Source organism: Filicampus tigris, chromosome 10, assembly GCF_054856515.1.
Source record: "Filicampus tigris isolate MCC_2025a chromosome 10, RoL_Ftig_1.0, whole genome shotgun sequence".
NCBI classification, from domain to species: Eukaryota; Metazoa; Chordata; class Actinopteri; order Syngnathiformes; family Syngnathidae; genus Filicampus; species Filicampus tigris.
The window spans coordinates 25,059,403-25,079,357 of record NC_141226.1 but is presented as its reverse complement, the minus strand read 5'-3'; the positions used below and the strand labels follow the sequence as shown (position 1 = coordinate 25,079,357).

Genomic DNA, 19,955 nt, shown 5'->3' with positions numbered 1-19,955 from the left:
CTCGTTCTGCTCGTCTTTTTGTCACCGCAAAAGTCCTTCTTTGGATGGCAAAAAGAAAGTGGGAATTCTTGACAAAAACTAACCCGGTGTAGTTTAAGGAAGAAAAGTCAAGAAATAGTCCCTAAAACATTTTCATTTCAAAAGGTTTTTTAAAATTCTAAATCAGAAACATGTTTATTTCCAAACATAAAATGACATGTTTGTGCCCAAAGTTGCATTTGAACCCCCCAAAAGTTCCCCTTTTGGGTTGGAAAAGTTTTCTTCTTTCTTTCTTAGAATTCGTTGTTGCCTTTTTTTTTTTTTTCTCATTTTCTGGTGGTTTTATCGGCCGCAGCGATTATTCAAATCGGTCAATCGTTCGATCGCAAAGACAGTTCTAGCAAAACGCTTCTTGACTGACACCCACGTCACTCACCAGACTTGTTTTTTGGGGGGTGTTCATTTTTGTAATTTCTTGGAATCTGGAAAACTAGGGCTGCCACTCACCGTCATTTGAGGAATTGATGAATCCCGCATTGAAAACGGCATTTCATGTCCGAGGCCGCTTTGTAAAACAGGAGCTCCCAAAATGAATCGGTGAGGATCGGCTCGCTAGCGCCCGGCAGAAAATGTCCACGGCGGGCAAAGACGGCAGCGAGCCAAATGTGGCGAGCCGCCGTCGGCCGGCGCTTCCCCCGAAGGGCGAGCCGCCCCGGCAACCCGGTTGCTTGGGTCAACGTCGGCCGGCGACGGGTCATGGAAGGTCGGCGGCGAGCGCGTGTCAAGCCCCGCGCATTCAAAGTCACAGATACCAGAGTGCGCTCCAGGTGGACAAAAGCCATACCTGGCCGTACCTGGCATGGACATTTTGTTCATGGGAAGGGCATTTCTATCTGATGACTCAATGAATGGACACAAACGAGTTGCAAGTGGCAGCCCTCCTTCGGTTTTCACTTGGATTTGGAATCAACTCCAGCGTTTGTCAGCAGGTGGCCAGGAGGAGTTTGTCCTGTCGTACGAAGCCGTCGCTCAACAGGAAGGTAAGGCGGCCGGCGCCTCTCGCGCGTGGCGTCGCACGAGTGCCGACGCCGTCTTGTCAGTGACGGCGGCCATCTTGTCTCGTGCAGTGGGCTACACGCGACCGGTCATCATCCTGGGACCCATGAAGGACCGCATCAACGACGACCTCATTTCGGAGTTCCCCGACAAGTTTGGCTCGTGCGTCCCGCGTGAGTGCCCGCCCGAGCCTCTCTCAGGCACCCCCCTCAGCCCCCCCCCCCCCCCTTGCCGGCCAGCCCCGGGCGACGCCGCTCCGCTTGCGTCTTCGCAGACACCACGCGACCCAAACGCGACTACGAGGTGGACGCTCGCGATTATCACTTTGTGGCGTCCCGCGAGCAAATGGAGAAGGACATCCAGGAGCACAAGTTCATCGAGGCGGGACAGTACAACAACCACCTCTACGGAACCAGCGTCCAGTCGGTGCGAGAGGTCGCCGACAAGGTGGGTGGCCCGGCCCCTTTTTCCTCGGCCGGAGGTGGCCTTAGCTTAGCCTCCCGGTCCGCTAGCTTCGCGCCAAGGCGGTGACGCTTTTGCCGCATCCAACGCCAAGCGCGCGCCATCGCACGTAGGAAGCGGACGGGAACGGACTTGACAGCCGACAACGAGGCTTAGCTTCGCGTTCGGTTTATTGAGCGCGTCGTTGGTCGCGTGCATTGCAAATTGAAATAAGAAGCCTGCGTCTGTTGTTAGTCGAACACTGCTTTGAAGTTCTGAGGCCAGCCCGCCAGCGCCGGGTGGGCGCCGGGTGGCAACCAGCGGTCCTCGTGACACCTTTCTTGAACGTTCCTTCACATCGTCCTCCAAGCGAATAAGATCCGAAAGCGGGACGCAGCCGTTCCCTTCACGTCACTTTTGAGACGGGCAGACGAGCGACTCGAGGCCAGCTGCCGAGCGCTTTCCTTGCTGGCCAACAAAAACGCATCGGATTGTTGAGCCGGATGTCAGAGCTCAGATGTTACAACTGCAACACCCCCCACCCCCCACCCCCTATTTTTCTTGATGAGCAGACGGGGGATGCCGAATTTGCAAAAAGACCTAATTCTTCTTATTTTTTGGGGCCTTTTGTGTGATAGATTGTCTGGGGCGCGCCATGTTGCGGCCAACCGGCCTCCGCGTTTGCGTTTCCATGTGCAACTCGTCCTCAATTGCTACATATATGACATGAAATCAAAATGTCAAGAAATGTCTGAGGTGATGTGACAGCCCTCTGCCTGCCTGCGTGCGTGCAGGGTAAGCACTGCATCCTGGACGTGTCGGGCAACGCCATCAAGCGCCTGCAGGCGGCGCTGCTTCATCCCATCGCCGTCTTCATCAAACCCAAGTCCGTCCAGAACATCATGTAAGGCCGCACACGCCGTTCGTTTTAATCACTTTTAGTATTGATTTTAGTTCTGTTTTCATGGAATATTTGCCAGATTCCCAAATGACTGCCCAACCTTGTTTCTTCTCTGACTACATTTCACAAAATGAAGACTGAAACAAAGGACATCTCTGCTTTAATTCTAGTTTCAAAACCATTAAATGTGCCTTTCATTCAGTTAGTTTTTGTTTTTTGAAAAAAAAAAAAAAAAAAAGCATTTTCCAGTTTTTATTTGCCAAACATGTTTTTCAATGTACGTTTTGGGCAAACACAGACTTGCTTTCTGACACGCACACGCAGCCGCACTCTCACGTGCAAAAGACAATGACATTGGCAACTTGTGTGCTTGTGTTGGCCGTGTCAGGGAGATGAACAAGCGTCTGACGGAGGAACAAAGCAGGAAGACGTTTGAGCGAGCCGCCAAGTTGGAGCACGAGTTCACGGAACACTTCACAGGTTGGAAAGAACGCCTTTTTCAGTGGCCTCACATTGCTTCCCCAACACAGCGAGCGTGATGACGCGTGTGCGTGTGCGCAGCCATCGTGCAGGGCGACACCCTGGAGGAGATCTACGAGCAGAGCAAGCAGGTCATCGAGGATCATTCGGGATCGTTGATATGGGTGCAGTCCAAGGAGAAGCTATGAAGACGACGACCGCTTTTGGGAACGCCCCACCGCCACCTTGGAGCTTGAAGGGGCGCGGCCATAACCCTCTAACAAGCCCGGCTGAGGGGGAGGAGTCGGCTGAACCACTTTGACTAACGAGCAAGCTGGCGCTTTTTCTTGTGGCGTGCGCCGGCCCGCGGAGGGGGGGGGCAGAGACGAGACAAGTTGAACCTGCTCAGCTGCCTATTTTCGTATAAACAAAAACTACAAAGTCTATATTGATCGGCACTATTATCACCATAGAAGATTTCAATATGAAATTTCATTCCTGTCTTATTTTTCTTTTTTAACCAAATAAAAGCGCAAACAGGACGCGCCTTGTGTTTGTTTCCATGGAGACGAGCAGCACGTTTGCTTCCTGACACTTTTTATTAGGAACTTTGACCTTTCACACTCCAGTAGCTCGACAACAGGAAGTGGAGGGATAAATTAAACATCTGAAATGACCAGATCGAAACCTCTCCACTTCTAAATGAAAGCACAATGACAACATTCACATAAAAACCTTCGAAAAGTTACAAAAGGCTTTGTTTCACACGGCGCAACGCATTCACGTTTGGCCGGTCCAGGCCCCGCCCACGGCATCCCATCCTGGCCAATCAGCAGCTGCTGGTTTTGAACTCTCCGTTCTCAGCGATGGACAGCTTGGTGGGGGTGGTGCTGGTGGGCCGAGCCGTAGCCGTCCTTCACCTGATTCAGCGCCGCCATCAGGCGAGCGTTGGTAGCATCCAGAGACCGGATGCGCTGCTCCTGATTGGGGGGAGGGGGGGGGGGAGTCCGACGCACGCTAAGAACAGAAAACTTTGCAAAAGTGTGTAAGCACTTCTTTGGGGTTTGGGACTGTGGTGCGGTTCGGATACGGCACTGACGGAGCCAGAGGGGAGGCCGGGGGTAGCGCCGGACCCCTCTGAAATCTGATTGGAGCCCCCAGGTGCCACCCCAGATGATTGACATATCGCGGCAGCGACTGCTAAGTCCCTCCTGTACAGTAGTTGGCGCTGTGTACCACAAAGCGTTGCAATCCACGTTCATTAGGAGAAGAAGAATCGCCACTGAAGCAGAGGAACATTTGAGTCCGATATGAGTCGGTTATCAAAGAGACAGATCAACAAAGTAACGAAAAAGGAGACGAAGGATACCCTCCATGCACAGTGAAATCCTCGTCGTAAAGTCAGTTTTACGCAGGTGTCCCAATGAGTCCCTGTTTAAAATAATTTTTGTAGATAGATTTTTTTTTTGTTGATGCTACAAGCAGAAAGCAAACGTTAACGTTCTATCTCATGGCGTCTAGCTTCCAACAGCCGCTCAATATTAACGTCTACATTTAATTCATTCGGGTGCCAGCAAAACACTCGTGGATCTTGGCCCTTGTCGTAAGTTGTGTTTATCAGTTTGCTCTCTATTTTATATACTGTACATGTTTCTCCAATGATTCTAGAGCTATGAAACTGGAGAATTAGCCAGCTAGCCGTTTCATGCTCTGTTGCCTTAAATCAAAGGTAACGGTAGTTAGCCTGCTGTCAACTAGCTTAAAAGTCTGAATATTCAACTTTTTTATATGCCCCGACTTTTTAGGCTTGAAGTAGGGAGTTAATAACATTGTGTGATGCGAGGAATAACGTTAACAAGACTGGCTTATTTTTTCACGGGGTCAGTTGAGGATGAAAAGGCAGGGGGAGAAGATTTGTGACCTCTTTTTAAAGCGAACCAAGTCAGGAAAAGATGAGGCAGGCAGGCAGGCAGGCAGTCAGTCGGACAGAATTGAGGTCTGCTCGCAGCTATCATCGTGGGACGAGTCAGGAGGAGAGAGAATCGGATCCACACAGGCAGCCCATCACCAGGTCCGAGCATAGAAGCAGTCACATGCTCGCTTCAGTAGTCATTTGAAGTTACAGGCATCCTTTATGCAAAATGGAAATATATTGATCTTAATAGTTATCTGGGTCATCTTAAGTTGTTTGGATGAATTATTTTGCATACACCACCTATCTACAATCTCCTGGAAAATAATTTAGTGAGATACTAAATACAATATTTAATAAATACAAATTCAGAATAATTATAACAAATGATTTGCATGATGAATTGCATAATCTATTCACATGATACACATCTTGTTACTCAAATGTCCCAAAAAGATTTCTGCCTTTATTGTAAATTCTACTGCCAAGTCCAACATCCCAAATTTTAGGGACTTTTGGGCGCTCTTCTGTGATGACGCACAGCAAGGCACACGAGTACTCAAGTAATAAAGTTAAAAAAAAAAAAAAAAAAAAAAAAAAAAAGGTTTTTAACGCAGGCTGTTTATTATTATTATTGAAACGTTGCAGACAGGCGAGGAGAGGCCAGAGAGGAAGTAGACGAGCGGCACGCACGGCGGCGGGCGCCTGATAACTTAACAACAATACTGTTTATTATGACACACGTGTGCTTACATGACTATAAGTGGATGGATGGATGGAGGTCAAAGGTCATAGTGTTCTTGTTTGGATTACACACACAAAATTCATATTAAGGCACAAAGTCGTTACAAATCACAGGTTAACTACGTCTTCACTTCAGTCGCGTGACATGAGAGATAAAGAACATGAAGAAAATGGCGACGTTGACGAGCACGCGCGCGTCGCTTTTGACACAAAAATGTGAAAATCAAAGAAAAAAAAAAAACAAAACACTCACACATACGCACATGACATTTTTAGCACCAGTGTATCAGAGCAAATGTACAAAAGTTGCATAGAGTCCAAGTGACGTCACCACGTGACTGGAGAGGCGGGAGCCGGGTTGCGGGACCGACGCGGCCGCACCCCGACCGGTCGCCGGCGTGCTTGGCACGACTGACAGCAAAATACGTTTAGCTTAGCGTGTGGCGCTAGCGGCGGCTCAAGACAGACAGAGGGAGGGAGGTGGCGCAGCCGCGCCCACGCCGAGAAGGCCCACGGTGACGCGGCGGGCCGCCGTGGCGAACCGCCGTGGCGAACGGGAAACTGCCAGTGGGAGGGACTGCCTGTGTGCAGCCACATGACTGCGTGACATCACGTAACGTCACATGATGGAAAGCGGTCTTAGCAACTGGATGACTCAACAACTGATTGATTGTCTACCGAATCAGCGCCTATGCGGGAAATGGATCGATCGTCGTTTCGCTTCAAACTCGCGGTTGTCGAGAGGGCATCGCAAAACACACGGGTCGGTGGCGGTCGGCTGAACGGCGGCCGACCCGACCCGCCCACGGCAGACGCTTCGGGTCGCTTTGGCCTGTTGCCTAAGCGGGCCGAAGCGTGTGTACTCAGTGACTGCGCTTGTATTTCTGCAGCGTCAGTGTCACTTTGAAACAACGTCCTGTTTTGCAACCAAGGGATGCAAATCAAAGCGTTGGTCATCGATTATCAGGCCATCGCAGCCCTAATTTTGTGGATATCCAGCTTGAGGTTCTAGTACGCTCAGAGACAATTCGGTGCACAACTAGTAGAACAAGGGGGTCTTCCTAGGAACGATTTTCTGCGCAACCGCTTTGCAATTCAGCCTTACAAGTCAACTACCGTGCTGCACTATTAACACTACGAGGCCCGGCCACTCGCCATTTGCCACGCACTAGTAGCCTCCTAACAAAACCGCGTACACTCTAGTGTATATTGATATGCCGGTTAAGGTTACTCGTTAAACAACTTTGACACACTGGTAGGACAACTACATGTAAGTGACAGCAAGCGACTAGAACTACAAGTGACACCAAACTTTACTGGTTAACATCTAGCGTTTCGCGAGTACTAGTAGGATTAACGCACACATGTCAACTTTTGCCCCACTAGCGCACCCTTAGGTGTACTGGTTTCTTGAACGGTTTGAATAGTGAGGACAAGGAGCATACTAGTACAACATGGACCTGGGGCTAGTTAGGAAAGATATCAAACAAATGCTCGGGCGAACCGCTTGAGCGTTTATCGAAAGCCGACTCGTTTTCATCCATGACACCCGTAGTTTATCCAACGCATGTATTTTAAGAGCCGTGTGCTAGTAGGCTCTGTGGTCACTGCTAAGACAACTTTTGCTGACTCGTGTGTTACTAGTTAGGCAAAACTCTGCACTAGTTGACTACTGCGTGCTACTAAAACGGCGAATGACATTATACAATGATGTAACTGGTTAACGTAGCTTTCCTTTGACTAGCTGTACTAGTAGCACATGGATGCCAACGAGTGCACTTTGATGTCATCGATAACGTGCGTTTGTGCTAACTTGCCACGAAGCGGTTGGCGCATGGGTTCGAGACACACTCCTCCTTCTCATTCTTTGTTGGGCGCACTGGCGGGAGATCGACAAAGTGGCTCGTGAGCACTTATTGCAAATCCGAGCGGGGAATTGATTGGCCAGTTGAAGTCCTCATCATCAGCCGGAGTTTTGCCCGTGAAACGCAGACACGTTCTCTCTTTGTCACCAAACAGGAAATGCCTTGCGTCGTTTGGCCCCGCTCAATCCAATCGGCAACTTGGCTTGTCCGGGAGTATAGCGCCAACGCCGCAAAATCTCACGTGGGGAACGAGCGGCGATGGAGGACGCACGTGGTCACGGACAACCCGTCACCTAAACCGCCAGAAGGGCACGCGGACAAAGTTTCGGCTGAGACGGGGCGTTTTCGCTTTTGAATACCCGTCTGTTGTAAAGTTCAACAAACGTTAACGCAAGGGCAAACGATTGGGAAACGGTCGAATGCTGGGACTGCAATTGAAGATCTAAGAAGGCCTTTATCGATCCCACAGCGGGGACACTTTCAGCGTTGTTGCGGATTCAAAAAGACGCATTTTCATGGATGATTTAGTTTTTGAATGAATTGTCACCCAGACTATTTTCCTGCCAGGTAACGGAACGGGCCCCGGAAAATCCAAACGGGCCGGGCTCTGGTCGTGAACTAAAGCCGGATATCGAGGACATGCGATAAATGCTCAAAGGTCTGTACGGTAAGTCGTTTGACAATGTATTTGCCACGCGCTCATTGACTAAACGCTCACGTGGCCCCAAACGGACCCCTGCGGGATCCCTCAGCATGCGGCGCGATAACCGGTCCGGCGGCAACGACGATGAGGGTGTCACGTACGAGAATCAAATGTCGGGAGGGAGGGAGGGAGGGAGGCGCAGCGTCGCTGCTGGCGAGCCCTTCCTGCGCGGGGGCGGGGCGTGACAGGTAACGAAAAGCTGGCAGTGGGAGGGACTTCCTGTTGCGGCGGCGGGCGTGCAGTCTCGTGGGGTTCGTGCTGGTGGGTCTCTGGTGCTTTGCGCTTACGCGCAGTTCAAAAAAAGACAAAAAGAATCAAGGTGGAGTTTTGGTAAGGCGTTTGTGGTGTTTTGCGGCATGTTTAGGCTTTCTCCAGGGACGGCGTGTTGAAGCATCCGTCGGGCAGCGTGTTCTTGATGTCGTTGAGGTTGGCGATGTCGGCGCGGATCTCACGGATCTGCCGGTCGTAGTCGCCGATCATGGCCTCCTGCGCGCGCGCCACCTCGTTGAGCTCCGTCAACTTCCGGTCCAGCTCGCTGTCGGCCATCTTGTCCTTGGCGCGCCGCAGCGACTCGTCAATTTGCGTCAGTTTGCCCACGTCCACTTTGTCGATGTTGCCTGGGGGACGCGGGGGAGGAAAAGCTCAGTCGGCTGGCGCTTCTCCTCCACGCAACTACAGAGTGCGAGCGCAACTCATGGATTAGCAAGCGAACGGGCAAACGGAGTCTTTTCATGAGCCATTTGTTGTTTGACGTCCGTTGATTGTCCAAACGCTCGCAATCCCGTCCTCCTCCGGGGAGGTACAAATCCTCTGCGCCGTTTTCTGCACTGACGCCATCCTAATGGGAAATGCGCCGCGTGTTCGGGAGCAGATGTTTCAAGTACCCCAACGTCGGCGCTACATTAGCAGTTAGGCTAACGGACGACGCGGTGTGAACGTTTCGGCATTGAAAAATTCAACAACAACAACAACAACAACACTCCGTTTTTCCCTTCATTTTTTCTTTTGGGGTGGTGTTTCCTAAAAAGACTTGGGCTCAATGGCCCTTTTCTCTTTACAATCGCTCCTTTCCGGTTTGAGGCGGAAACTCTTTTTTGCAGGTTTGCCGGCATTGCACGAAACAAGCTCTGTAACTGCTTCGACACACATTGTGCGCTTACCGAGTTGCTCCAGCAGGGCGGCGATGGTGCCGAGGACTGTCTTGACGGCGCCTTTGGCCTTGCGGGCGTTGTCTTCTGCTTCCTTGGCGTTGGCCGACGCCTGCGGCAGGTCGGGCGGCACATTCGTTCAATCGGCACACGTTAGGTGACGCGGTGTGACTCGAGGTCACGTGAGCTAACGGCACATGTCGCGTGTCCTCGTGTGACGTGGCGCGCCATCCAAATGCCACATCAAACGATGTCAAATCGCGCGCGGCGCCACGTGACTAGGCGCAGCCCGACGCGTCGCCATATGACAAGATGGCGCGTGACGCGGCATGACATGACGGCAGACGGCGCGTTGCGCAACACGGGGTCGGTCGGGTTCCTACCGCGGCGGCCGTGGTCATGTCCCGGTCGGCCTCGGCCTTCTTCCTGCTCAGCTGCTCCTCGGCGGCGCTCAGCTCATCCATCAGGGCGTCCGCTTCGCCGTCCAGCCGGTCGGCGTCCCGCAGGGCCTTCTCGGCGTCCTCCTTGGTCTTGGCCGAGCCCTGCCGAGAGGCGTCGGGCGGACACGCGTCAGGCGAAGGGCCGGGGTGAAGAATGCCGGCTAATGCCCATCGACAGGAAGAATGGAGACGCCCCGCGGGTCTCGCGAGCTTTATTTCGCGCCGGTGACTACACCAGGGTGGCCCCCGGCGGAGAAGAGGAGGCGCTCCTCCTTCTCCTTTGCCCCAAAAGGTTTGCCCGTTGCTAGTCAATGTGGCGGCCAGACCGGTGGCTGCGTTGGCCGCTCAGCGCTACCTTGACGCTTGACGCTCGAACAGCAGTCCACAAAGTCAATCCACTGAGCAGACGCGCCAACCTGCTGCCGCTTTCCCGGTGGAAGGCCGGCGGCCGGCGGCACTGTTGTCCTGGAGTCGCGCGGACCGCGAACGCAATGGCCCGCATTGTTGGGATTTCCCCACTCGGTCTTTCAACTTTCTTTGGCCGCGCGTCCGCGCAGTCCATTCTCGACACCGATTGGCTTTTGGCCCAGTTGTGCCGAGAGGCATTCGCTCAAGTCGTTTGGGGGAGAAAAACACTTTTGTCCCGAAGAAACGCTACTTTGACTTGCTTCCGTTCGGCTCGCTCACGTCAGTCTTACGGATCGATTCTTGCTTGTGCCCTCGGAGGGCTGGGCGAGACGGCCGGAAAGTTATATCACCGTATCAGTGCCTATCGATATATATTGAAGTATACTTTTTATTTTTAACTCTTCAAAATCAGGACGTGGAGAGAAAGGCTGAACTGAGGACATTATATTTTCAAATATGAGATCTAACCTTCCGTAAAGGGTGAGAGGCGGTTGACGGCTTAGCACGTCCGCCTCGTGGGTTGGAAATGCGCATGTCCTCCCACATTCCCCAAAACATGCATGGGAGGATAATTGAAGACTCAAACTTGTCCCTGGGTGCGAGTGTGAATGGTTGTTTGTCTTTGTGTGCCCCGCGAACCAATTGAGGGCGTACCCACGATTTGGCTAATGGATGGAATAAAGGGGGGAAACAAGTAGAGAGAAAAAAAAAAAAAAAAAAAAGCCAAATGAATCGGTCAATTTCAAGACGAAATAAACGTCTTTTGACGTAATGCGCTTAGTGGGGCTGAGGGAAATGGCAATGTACCGATTTCACTGTCATCTATTGCTAATCCGTTTTTAAGTAAGAAAAGCAAATTGATTGAAGACCAAATGAAAAAGAATGAAAGAGGAAAACTCTCATTCCAGCAACGCATTTGCTGGTGGGCGCGTGCACGACGACGGGCTGGGGGATTTGCGTCCATTTCTATTGATCCGGATCAGGCGTTCTACACCGACGCCGCTGTCGATTGATTGGCCGGCCTTTTCTGCGTTTTGCTCCCGGGCCACATGACTCCGCGTGACCGAGCCGACGGAACTCGGTCACGTGAGCGCCCGGCGCAAGCCGGGGGCGGGCCTTTTTCAAAGCAACGGGAGAAAACAACAAAGGCGGCCGCGTCCAACGCTCCTTCTACAGACAAAGAAAGCAAAGTTGCTTCCGGACAATTTGCGGGCCCCACCTTCTGCACGTTGGCGGCGATGCGCTCGGCCTCCTCCGCCTTGGTCTTGGCCTGCCTGGCGTCGGCGTCGGCGTCGCCCAGCGCCGCCTCGGCCTGCCGCGTCTTGGCGTTGGCGGCCGCCACGGTGGCGTTGATGGCCGGGATCCTCTTCAGCGCCTCCTCCGCCGCCGTCTTGTTGTCGTTGACGCGCCGGTCGAAGTCTGCCAAGAAGACGAACGACAGCGGCGTGACCGGCTGCCGTTTGGGAAAAAGGCCGGGGGGCGGCGGGGGCGGCGGGGGCGGGGCCGGCACCTCGCAGGTCGTCCAGGATGTTCTCGGCCTCGCGGAAGGTGGACTGAGCCTTCTTGGCCGCCTGCTCCGCCGTCGCCTTGGCGGCGTCGGCGCGGGCCAGGAGCTGGTCGGCCGTCTGGAGGGAGCAAAGTCAAGAAACTACTAACATCTGCATTTCACGTTTCCAGAAAAAAAAAAAAACCCAAAAAAACAACTATGTTGTGTAGCCTTCTTATTTCCGTGCACCTCCATAGTGTAAAACTGTCCCAAAGATTGCACAGGGGGGAGGAAAAACCAGATTCAAAGTAGAAATACAGTTGCGCTCTGAGGACCAAGATTCATTCGTTCCATGACCATGCTTGTACCTCAAATCATCTTTTCCCATGCCAATGAGTGCAGCTGACTCATTCACCTGCTCCTTTTCCTCATGTTTTTTTTCTTCTCTTTTTAACGAGGAAACGGGCACTCACTAATGTTTTAGTATCTCGGTACACCATGATTCCAATGCCCGGCGGGCACCTTGGCCACCAGGGGGCAGTATATAACGCAGCCACCGAGACCGGAGCCAACCGCCAAAGAGTGGCCGCGGCTGGCAGCGGTTCTCCAATCTGCGCTAAAACAACAGTTGAACTTTTGTGGACCATCGTCAAATTATTGTCATTGACTTTTTGGCAAAGTCTTTTAGTCTTGCCCGCAAGCCCCGACGATTGTGAGCAGACGGCGCTGACGACTGCAGTCCGTGGCCGCGCGAGGGCCCGCAAGGCGGGCTTTGCTTTTTTCTTGTTTTTGTGGCATCCGTTACCTGCTGCTCACTGCGCCCTTTCTCCAGGAGTTTTCGGACTTCGCGCTCTTTAGGCGCCAGGTCTTCCCGCAGCTCGTTGTACTCCCTCTCCGCCTTGTCGATCAGGCCGTCCAAGTCGCTCGCCTCCTTCTTGATCTTGTTGGCCTCCTCCTGCAAACAGGAGGCCGGCGCGTTGACAATAGCGGGGAGCGGCGCGGCGGCGGCGGCGGGGGCGGGGGCGGCACCTCCAGGGCGTGCGTGTGGAAGGGCGGCAGGCCGGTGAGGTTGGCGAAGATCTTGAGGGCGTGGTTTCCGGCCTCCTCCGCCTCGGCCTGGACTTTGTCGGCTTGCTTCTCCAAACTCTTGGCCAGCTCCAGCGCCTCCTTGTACCTGAACAGAAAGGCAGCCGCATGTCAGGAGCCCTGAGACAGGAAGCGCACGCAAGGCCCTTTTCGGAGCCTCCTACGAGGCGGCTGTAAGAGGCAGGCCGTGAGCGCGCTGCGATCGGCCCACCGCCTGGGCCTTGCGGCAAGGGACGTGCCCGTTGGCTGCTTTTAAAGCCGGCGTGACAGACGCAAAGTGTCCGGCAAGTCATACAAATGCATTTTGGGATGACGCACTTTGAGAAAGTCTTTGGAAGACTATGCTCCGTGCGCTTTCACTGGTGGAAACGCGGCCTTCTGACTCCTATCGATTGGCTTTGTGGCGTAAAAAATGGCCGCCCCCCTCAGATGACTCCAAAGGGCTGCCTTTTGCCACCAAAGGCAATCAACAGGAGTCCCAATGGCGTGCTTCAACTGCTGGGCCTGAATAGAAGCCAGTCCTGAATGTTGGGCCGGACTTTCCCTCCAAGTACGTCGGTTGCCGAGTCTCTGCTTTTGTACTTTGACTTGAGCAAAGGTGTTGAATGCGTCCGCCACGCCGAGGACGTCTGCCACCTACTTCCTGTTGAGCTCGTCGATCTGTTGAGCGGTCTTTCCTTCTCCGTCCAGCGTCTTGAGCAGCAGGTTGTAGGCTTTGGCGGACGTGTCGTTGGCATCCTTGGCGATCTTCTCGATCTGGTCGGCGTCCATCTTGTGCCTGCGCCGACAAGAGCGGTCACGCCGGGCGGCCTCGGCGAAGGCCCGCCCCGAGCCCGCCCGCCCGCCCCGAGCCCGCCCGCCCGCCCCGAGCCCGCCCCGAGCCCGCCCCGAGCCCGCCCCGAGCCCGCCCCGAGCCCGCCCCGAGCCCGCCCGCCCTTCTTACTTGTCGGCCAGCTTGCGCGCTTCCTCGGCCAGCAGCGTCATGTTGTTGGGGTCGCCGTGGCCGCTGGGAGACTTGATGTCCTGAAGGCGCACGCCGCGCGGTCAGGACGGCGACAACGAACGTGGCGGGACGCGGCGCGACACTCACCACTTTGCCGACGGCGTCCTTGGCCTTGTCCAGCTCCTGTCGGGCGCGGTCGATGAGGTTCTCGGCCTGGCGCGCTCGGTTGCGGGCGCGGTCCGCCTGCGCGCCCGTCTGCTCCACCGTGCCGCGGACGTTCTGCAGACGGTTCCACTGAGTGGTCAGCGAGCCGTTGATGGCGTTCAGACGCTCCAGCAGGCCTCGGTCCACGTCTTGGGGGGAGGGGGGAAGAACAAAATAGAAAAAAGCTAAGGAAACAGAGCTCTCGCGCGGCACGCGGCAAACATTCCGGCGCGCCTGGCGACGTCGCACCCTCGCTGGAGCGCGCCTCGTCCAGGAGGTGGAGGACCGCGCGCTCGGCCTCCTTCAGGCGGTCTTCGAAGGCCTTGTCGCTGACCGTCTCCTGACCCGACGCCAGGCCGTCGATGAGCGTCTGCAGCTCGTGGACCTTCTGCCGCTGCTGGTTCACCTGCCGCACAAACAGCCACCGGCAGTCTTAGCCGCCTGCCGCGTCCAAGTCCAAAGTTCCCGGAGCTCGGGCCGAGTTATCAACACGGGACGCAAGTAGGCGACTACATCCACCGATTCAATTGCGGCCTAAGCCATCTTCTCCAAACCTTCGGCCGATTCAATATTAAGATCGAGTTCTCGATTTGCGATGTGGTATTTTGGGGTCTTTTTGACTAGAAAAGGAGAGCAAAATAGTGTGTCACTTGTCACTTGGAATGGCAAGGAACGAGTGTCGTAAAGGAGCGGAAGTCCGGTCTGAAAAGTGCGTGCGTGCGGGCGGGCGGGCGAGCGAGCGTCCTCACCTTGTCGCGGACGAGACTGTAGCAGGAAGGACACTGCTGGCATCCGGGCGCCGAGCGGTTGTAGAAGTAGTTCTCCTCGCACATGTCGCAGCGGGCGCCCACAAAGCCGGGCCGGCAGCGGCAGCGGCCGTCCTCCCGGCACTGGCCCGACTGGGCGCCCTCGGGGTCGCAGTCGCAGGCTGGGGGAGGTCAGGGAAGGGTCAGAGTTCAAACGGCGGCGGCGGCGCGCGCGCTCGGCGGGCGTTGGTACGTTTGCATCCGGACGAGCCGAAGCCGAAGAAGTTGACCTCGCAGCGCTCGCATCGGGGCCCCGTGACGCCCGGCTGGCACTCGCACTGCCCGCTGACCGCGTCGCACTGGCCGTTGGCGGAGCCGATGGCGTCGCAGTTGCACCTGTGGACGAGGAGGCGCGATCTCTCAAATCTTGCCAACATTGTCCACAAGACGCTTCTTAATCAAGTCGGCAATTTCTTGAGCTCAACTCGACTCTCCGATCAGGTTTGGGAACCTCGGAGAGAGCGCTTCCTAACCGCCGTGAGATTGAAGAGTGATGCGGCAAAGGTGTCGCGCCGAATGTCCTGTTAGCCCGGTTGCAAACTCCAGGAGGACAACGGAGCAGGAGGCTCTTACCGCTCGCAGCCGTTCCGGCTGCGCAGGTTGAAGAATCCCGGCTGGCAGGCGCCGCAGTCGCGCTCGATGACGTTGGGCAAGCACGGGCATTGGCCCGTCACCGCCGAGCAGCTCGTCCGGGCGCCCAGCGTGCCCGACGGGGAACACGCGCACGCTGGAAAAGGGCCAGAAAATGCGCAGCGACGTCAGCCGGTGTCATTGGACGTCGCACGTCAGCAAACGTCACTTGACGTGACTTGCCAACGGTGCGTCACGCCACGCCGCAAATTGAAAACGAGGTCGTCTGAAGAAAACGAAATCAAAATGCTTTGCAATAAGCAAATCAAACGGACAAACTACATCTTGCCTCTCTAAAAGGAACTCACAGTAATTGGAGCAAAAATGTTTTGGTCTCTTTCAATGAATATCGCACATGACTTTGCGCTGTTTTTGAATTCTAGTCGACTTGACTTTAGTACACGACGGTGACCTTTTGATTATCTCTCGCACACAACAAACACTCTATGAAAAATTGAGAAGGAAAACGAATAAAAAACAAAACTTTGGGGGCAAAAAATCCCAACAACGTTGCCCTGAATACGACTTCAACCAAAGTGGATTGAAACCCTATAAAAATATCAACCTATGAGCTATACTGACAACTGAGAACACGTGGCATCAGGTGAAGCGGCATCGCGCCGTTCCGCTGCACTCAAGTTGTCGGGCCCAAATGGAAATGCTTTGAAATCCCGGTTGAAAAACGGTGCCCAATTTGAAATCTCCGTAAAGGTGCGTTTCAATGTCGCCGACGTACGTTCTTTTGGTCACTTTCGGAAGCGACGCGTGTTGCCGTCGCCCGGCGACTGCCGCGCCAGGGAAGCACGGCGGGTGGCTTTGGGGCCGAAATGTGCTCGACAAATCAAGTTGCCTTGCCTTGCGCCGGCTCACCCGACGTGCATTCTGGCGGCGCGCGGAAGGCCGTTTGACGGACTGACCCTTGCACTTGTCGGCGGGGTTGGCGGCGAGGGGGTTGCCGTAGAAACCCTCCTTGCATCGGTCGCAGAAGAAGCCGTCCGTGTTGTAGATGCACTTGAGGCACTCGCCCGTCTCGCGGTCGCAGTTGCCGACGGCGTTGGGGTCGATGTTGTCGCTGCACTTGCACGCGCGGCAGGCGCGCACCGGACCGCCCTCGCCCAGGGGGTCCCCGAAGAAGCCGTCGTCGCACAGCTCGCAACGCTTGCCTGCAAAAGACGAGGTGAGAAAATGGCACATTCGGCTTGAGAGTCGTCGCGGCCTGAAATCAAAATCGTCATCTAAAGGCAGCTGGTCCCCAATTTGGCCAGCAGACGGTTTGGACATGGAAACCGGAAGAACGTCTGCGCACGCGAGCACCGTCGACGTGCACGTCGGAGCCGGCCGGGGCAGTACCTGTGGTGCCGGCGGGACAGTTGGTGCAGACCACCTGTCCGCCCTTGGGGACCGGGGCGCAGGTGGCGCCAGCGGGACACGGGCACGGCTGGCAGTCGGAGGATGTCCCCCTGGTGGCGTCGCCATAGAAACCGTCCCGGCAGCGCTCGCAGCTCAGGCCCCCCGTGTCGTGTTGACAGTCGCACGCGCCTGCGCGGCAGAAAGAAAAAACAAAAAAACAAAACAAAACGCGTCAGTCGTCGATCCCGGGTTGCGAGCCCGCTCTTGCCTTAGGGCTATTGACTGCCGGCCCCGTTAAAACGGAAGCCCACTTCATCAAATCGTCTTTGGTGGAGGGATACGCACTCTGACTTGACACGTTTGCCTTTATTTGCCTACTCGGCTCATTCATTCTGGTAAAATGCATCCTCTGTAAAAATGAAATACGAGGAGCGGCATCACAATTTGTTGGTTACAAACAATACCGCCCTCCTTTGACTCATGGATTCGAAAGCTGACAGAAGTAAGAATAACTTACTCATTGAGACTTCGACTACATATCTTGAAAATGTTGCGGGGCCCCGCGGAGGGCTTCATACCAACGTAGGAATGGGCAATATGTTGTTGTTCTTGTTTCTGCTTTTCTTCTGCTCGGCTCGCATTAACGGTTTGCGTTTGGTTGTGACACTTCCGAATCATTGAAAGCATAGTTTGATTATTGCTGCATGGGAAGGACATATTTGGGAATGATTGTATCACCTTAGCGACTTTTATTTGATGACATTTTGGGATGCGTAAAATGGTATAAATGATGGGTTGTTGGTAAGAAAAAGCCTTAATAAAATATAAGTTAAAAAAAACAAAAAATGAAATTATTATCAAAACACTCCTTTACAATGCATGCAAAATACCAAATACTAAGGTGAACACATGAACATCGATAATGATTTTGTTCAATAATTGGTTGGTTTATCGTGATCATAAATGTTACAATTTATCATTACCGCAACTCGAACATCGAATCGAAACGAATCGTTCCGCTTTGAAATGGATTGAGATGCTGTATGTATGGAATGGTGTGTTATTGGAGACGCGTCGATTTGAAGGAAAAGGCACAGCGACAGCACGGACAACTTCATTCGCATGTAAGGACAACGACAGCGACAAGTCGTTGCGGCGTCGCCATATCGAATCGGTCCACTTTCAAATCGAACCGTCCGATCGTTTGGAGAGAAGCGCGCCGACCAACCTGTGCGCGAGTCGCAGGCGTCGCTGTGGCCGTTGCAGTCGCAGGCCTCGCAGGCGCCGAAGGCTCCGAGTTGCGGGCGGGCGCGGCGGAAGCCGGGCGCGCAGCGCTCGCAGCGCCGGCCCTCGTAGCCTCGGGGGCACGTGCACTGCTCCACCCAGCGGGCCGGGACCCCCGGACCCCGCCGGGCCGTCACCAGGGACACGTCGTCCAGGTAACCGGCACCTGTGAGACGCCGGTACAAAGTCAGTCAGGACCGTTTGCCGCGCGGCCGATACCGTCACTCGCGCGGCTATTTCCGCCCGCTGCGGGAAGGCGTGGCCGCGACGAGCGATTCGGAGCCTTCCCGGCAAAGTCAAGCTCGGCAAAAGGGTGCGTTTGCGGACTGCGTTGCGCGAGGCTTTTTGGGTCCGCCAGCCCTCGAACGCTTTCCCAACCCGCGGCCGCGTGTTGACGACGGTGCGGCCGGACGTACTCTTCTCGCTGTAAGTGCCGCGGATCTTGATGGCCGTCAGGTTGTGGAGAAGTTTCTGGAAGTCGGAGTGGCTGACGGACGGCCTCCAAGGGTAGTCGGCGCTGTTGTGCAGTCTGGAGGGCCGGCGCAAGAAGAAGAGGAGCAAACAATGAGGGGAGAGGAGAACGACAACAACGAGAAGAAGTTGGAGGAAGGAGAAGAACAGTCAAATCTCAATCACCCTTCAAAAGCCGCTTCTTCTCTGTCCTTGTGAATAATGCGGACCGACCCCCGATACACCCATCGGTTTTTTTTGTTCAACACCAAAGTTCTGCCTTGATACTGGTAACCATCTAAACAGTGAAACGTTTCTTATTAAGCCCTCCCCTTTGATTTCTGATTCCCCCCCAAAATATGAGCGTCATTCACAGGATTTCACAGTCCCCCTTTTTTTGACAGGGACACGGCAAGCTAGCTCAAGAAGGAGATGAAGACAGGGAGAGAAGAAGAAGGAGGAGGCAAAAGAAGGAAAGAGACATTGGGTGAGGGGCCCGCTTGTTACCTGAAGACGTAGCGTTGCTTTTCATCGGCGGGGTAGGCGTTGCCCTGGGCGATGAGGGGCACGGCCGCCCGAAGGCCGGCGCCCTCCAGGACCAGGTCCTCGGCGGACAGGCGGCTGTCGCGGCGGTCCACGCGGAAACTCAGACTCAAGTTCTGACCGAAGCTCAGCAGCTGGTCGCCCAAGAACTTGTCTGGACACGGCACGAGGCACAAGGTCAGCCTCACGCGCGCACTTCCTGTCGCCGCCACATACACCTCGGCGAACCGACGTGCGGGCGAACCGACGTGCGGGCGAACCGACGTGCGGGCGGACCGACGTGCGGGCGGACCGACGTGCGGGCGGACCGACGTGCGGGCGGACCGACGCGCGCCGCCGGGGTTCTTTGCTTACACCTGCAAAACTCCAGGCAGCAGGAGCGCCGTATATTGGCGCCGAACAAAACACGTTTCGAGCCCCCCAGCGGCAAACGTTTGCCTAAATTGCGCAACAGCACATGTAGACAGAGAAGGAAAGAGGACTTTACGCATAACTTTGCGCAACTCAACTTCTTTGTTCGGCTATGCAGGAGTGCATTTGACGGTACTGCCTCCTGGTGGCTAAAACGAGCGCAGCCAGAAATTGTAATGTAGCACTAAATTGTGAGGCACAAGGCTTGAATTCTTTACATTCATCTATATGATGTATAATGTTTGGTATTTATTTTTTCCAATAAAATCTGATCATTGGACCAAATATTTGCTTGCCCGTCGCCTTGTTGAAAAAACAGGCCTAACTACTGTATTTCAATCGGGGCTGAACCGAATATGTTTCGGTTCCTGCTTTGGTGTGTAACATCCGGCAGCAAGTCTGCAAAAAAAAACTAGATCGCTGTGACTTTCAAAGTCAAAGCAGATGTATTGTTCGCAAAAAGCCAAACGTCTCTTTTCACGCAGAATCAGAGAAGGTAGAGTGTCGGGAGACACAAATTTTGAAGCAAATAGCTGATTATGAAAACAGCTGTCCATTAATTGTATTAGTTGTCCATCAATCGTCACCCCTCCACATTTTAGTCTATAAAGTGGCTTTGGTGTGATTATCGAAGTCTCTCGGGCCACTAAAGTAAAAAAAAAACCAAAAAAAAAAACCCCACCAATCACGTAATTGGTGCCCCTCT

The 19,955-nt window shown here is 54.2% G+C and overlaps 2 protein-coding genes and 1 long non-coding RNA gene across 16 annotated transcripts in view; 2 read left to right on the top strand and 1 right to left on the bottom strand.

The window, feature by feature from the left end:
• dlg1b (discs large MAGUK scaffold protein 1b) overlaps window positions 1-3,378 on the top strand; it is a 31,332-nt gene extending 27,954 nt beyond the window's left edge. For 10 of the 14 annotated variants that reach the window (XM_086044239.1, XM_086044238.1, XM_086044233.1 and 7 more), the window contains 6 exons: window positions 966-1,019; window positions 1,107-1,208; window positions 1,310-1,482; window positions 2,271-2,380; window positions 2,766-2,857; window positions 2,939-3,378. In XM_086044239.1, the coding sequence (XP_085900365.1) occupies window positions 966-1,019; window positions 1,107-1,208; window positions 1,310-1,482; window positions 2,271-2,380; window positions 2,766-2,857; window positions 2,939-3,045 (638 nt within the window). In that variant the 3' untranslated portion in view covers window positions 3,046-3,378. Of the gene's footprint in view, window positions 1-965; window positions 1,020-1,106; window positions 1,209-1,309; window positions 1,483-2,270; window positions 2,381-2,765; window positions 2,858-2,938 lie in introns of those variants that run through there. The other 4 variants (XM_086044232.1, XM_086044235.1, XR_015088527.1 and 1 more) reach the window with 3 other exon arrangements.
• Window positions 3,379-4,101: 723 nt separating this feature from the next.
• Window positions 4,102-19,925, top strand: LOC147141549 (uncharacterized). The gene is made up of 3 exons (XR_015088530.1): window positions 4,102-4,439; window positions 7,925-8,024; window positions 18,700-19,925. It is a non-coding gene; the product is annotated as an uncharacterized LOC147141549 (long non-coding RNA).
• Window positions 5,458-19,955, bottom strand: part of lamc1 (laminin, gamma 1) — a 33,916-nt gene continuing 19,418 nt past the window's right edge. Inside the window, exons 10-28 of the mRNA XM_086044229.1 lie at window positions 18,803-18,992; window positions 18,262-18,374; window positions 17,790-18,011; window positions 16,562-16,750; window positions 16,129-16,374; window positions 15,155-15,308; window positions 14,775-14,917; window positions 14,525-14,703; window positions 14,025-14,181; window positions 13,719-13,924; window positions 13,572-13,651; window positions 13,269-13,406; window positions 12,572-12,716; window positions 12,348-12,497; window positions 11,567-11,681; window positions 11,276-11,475; window positions 9,592-9,750; window positions 9,221-9,320; window positions 5,458-8,677 (exon numbers count right to left, since the gene is read on the bottom strand). Of these exons, the coding sequence (XP_085900355.1) occupies window positions 8,421-8,677; window positions 9,221-9,320; window positions 9,592-9,750; window positions 11,276-11,475; window positions 11,567-11,681; window positions 12,348-12,497; window positions 12,572-12,716; window positions 13,269-13,406; window positions 13,572-13,651; window positions 13,719-13,924; window positions 14,025-14,181; window positions 14,525-14,703; window positions 14,775-14,917; window positions 15,155-15,308; window positions 16,129-16,374; window positions 16,562-16,750; window positions 17,790-18,011; window positions 18,262-18,374; window positions 18,803-18,992 (3,143 nt within the window). The 3' untranslated portion in view covers window positions 5,458-8,420. The remainder of the gene's footprint in view (window positions 8,678-9,220; window positions 9,321-9,591; window positions 9,751-11,275; window positions 11,476-11,566; window positions 11,682-12,347; window positions 12,498-12,571; window positions 12,717-13,268; window positions 13,407-13,571; window positions 13,652-13,718; window positions 13,925-14,024; window positions 14,182-14,524; window positions 14,704-14,774; window positions 14,918-15,154; window positions 15,309-16,128; window positions 16,375-16,561; window positions 16,751-17,789; window positions 18,012-18,261; window positions 18,375-18,802; window positions 18,993-19,955) is intronic.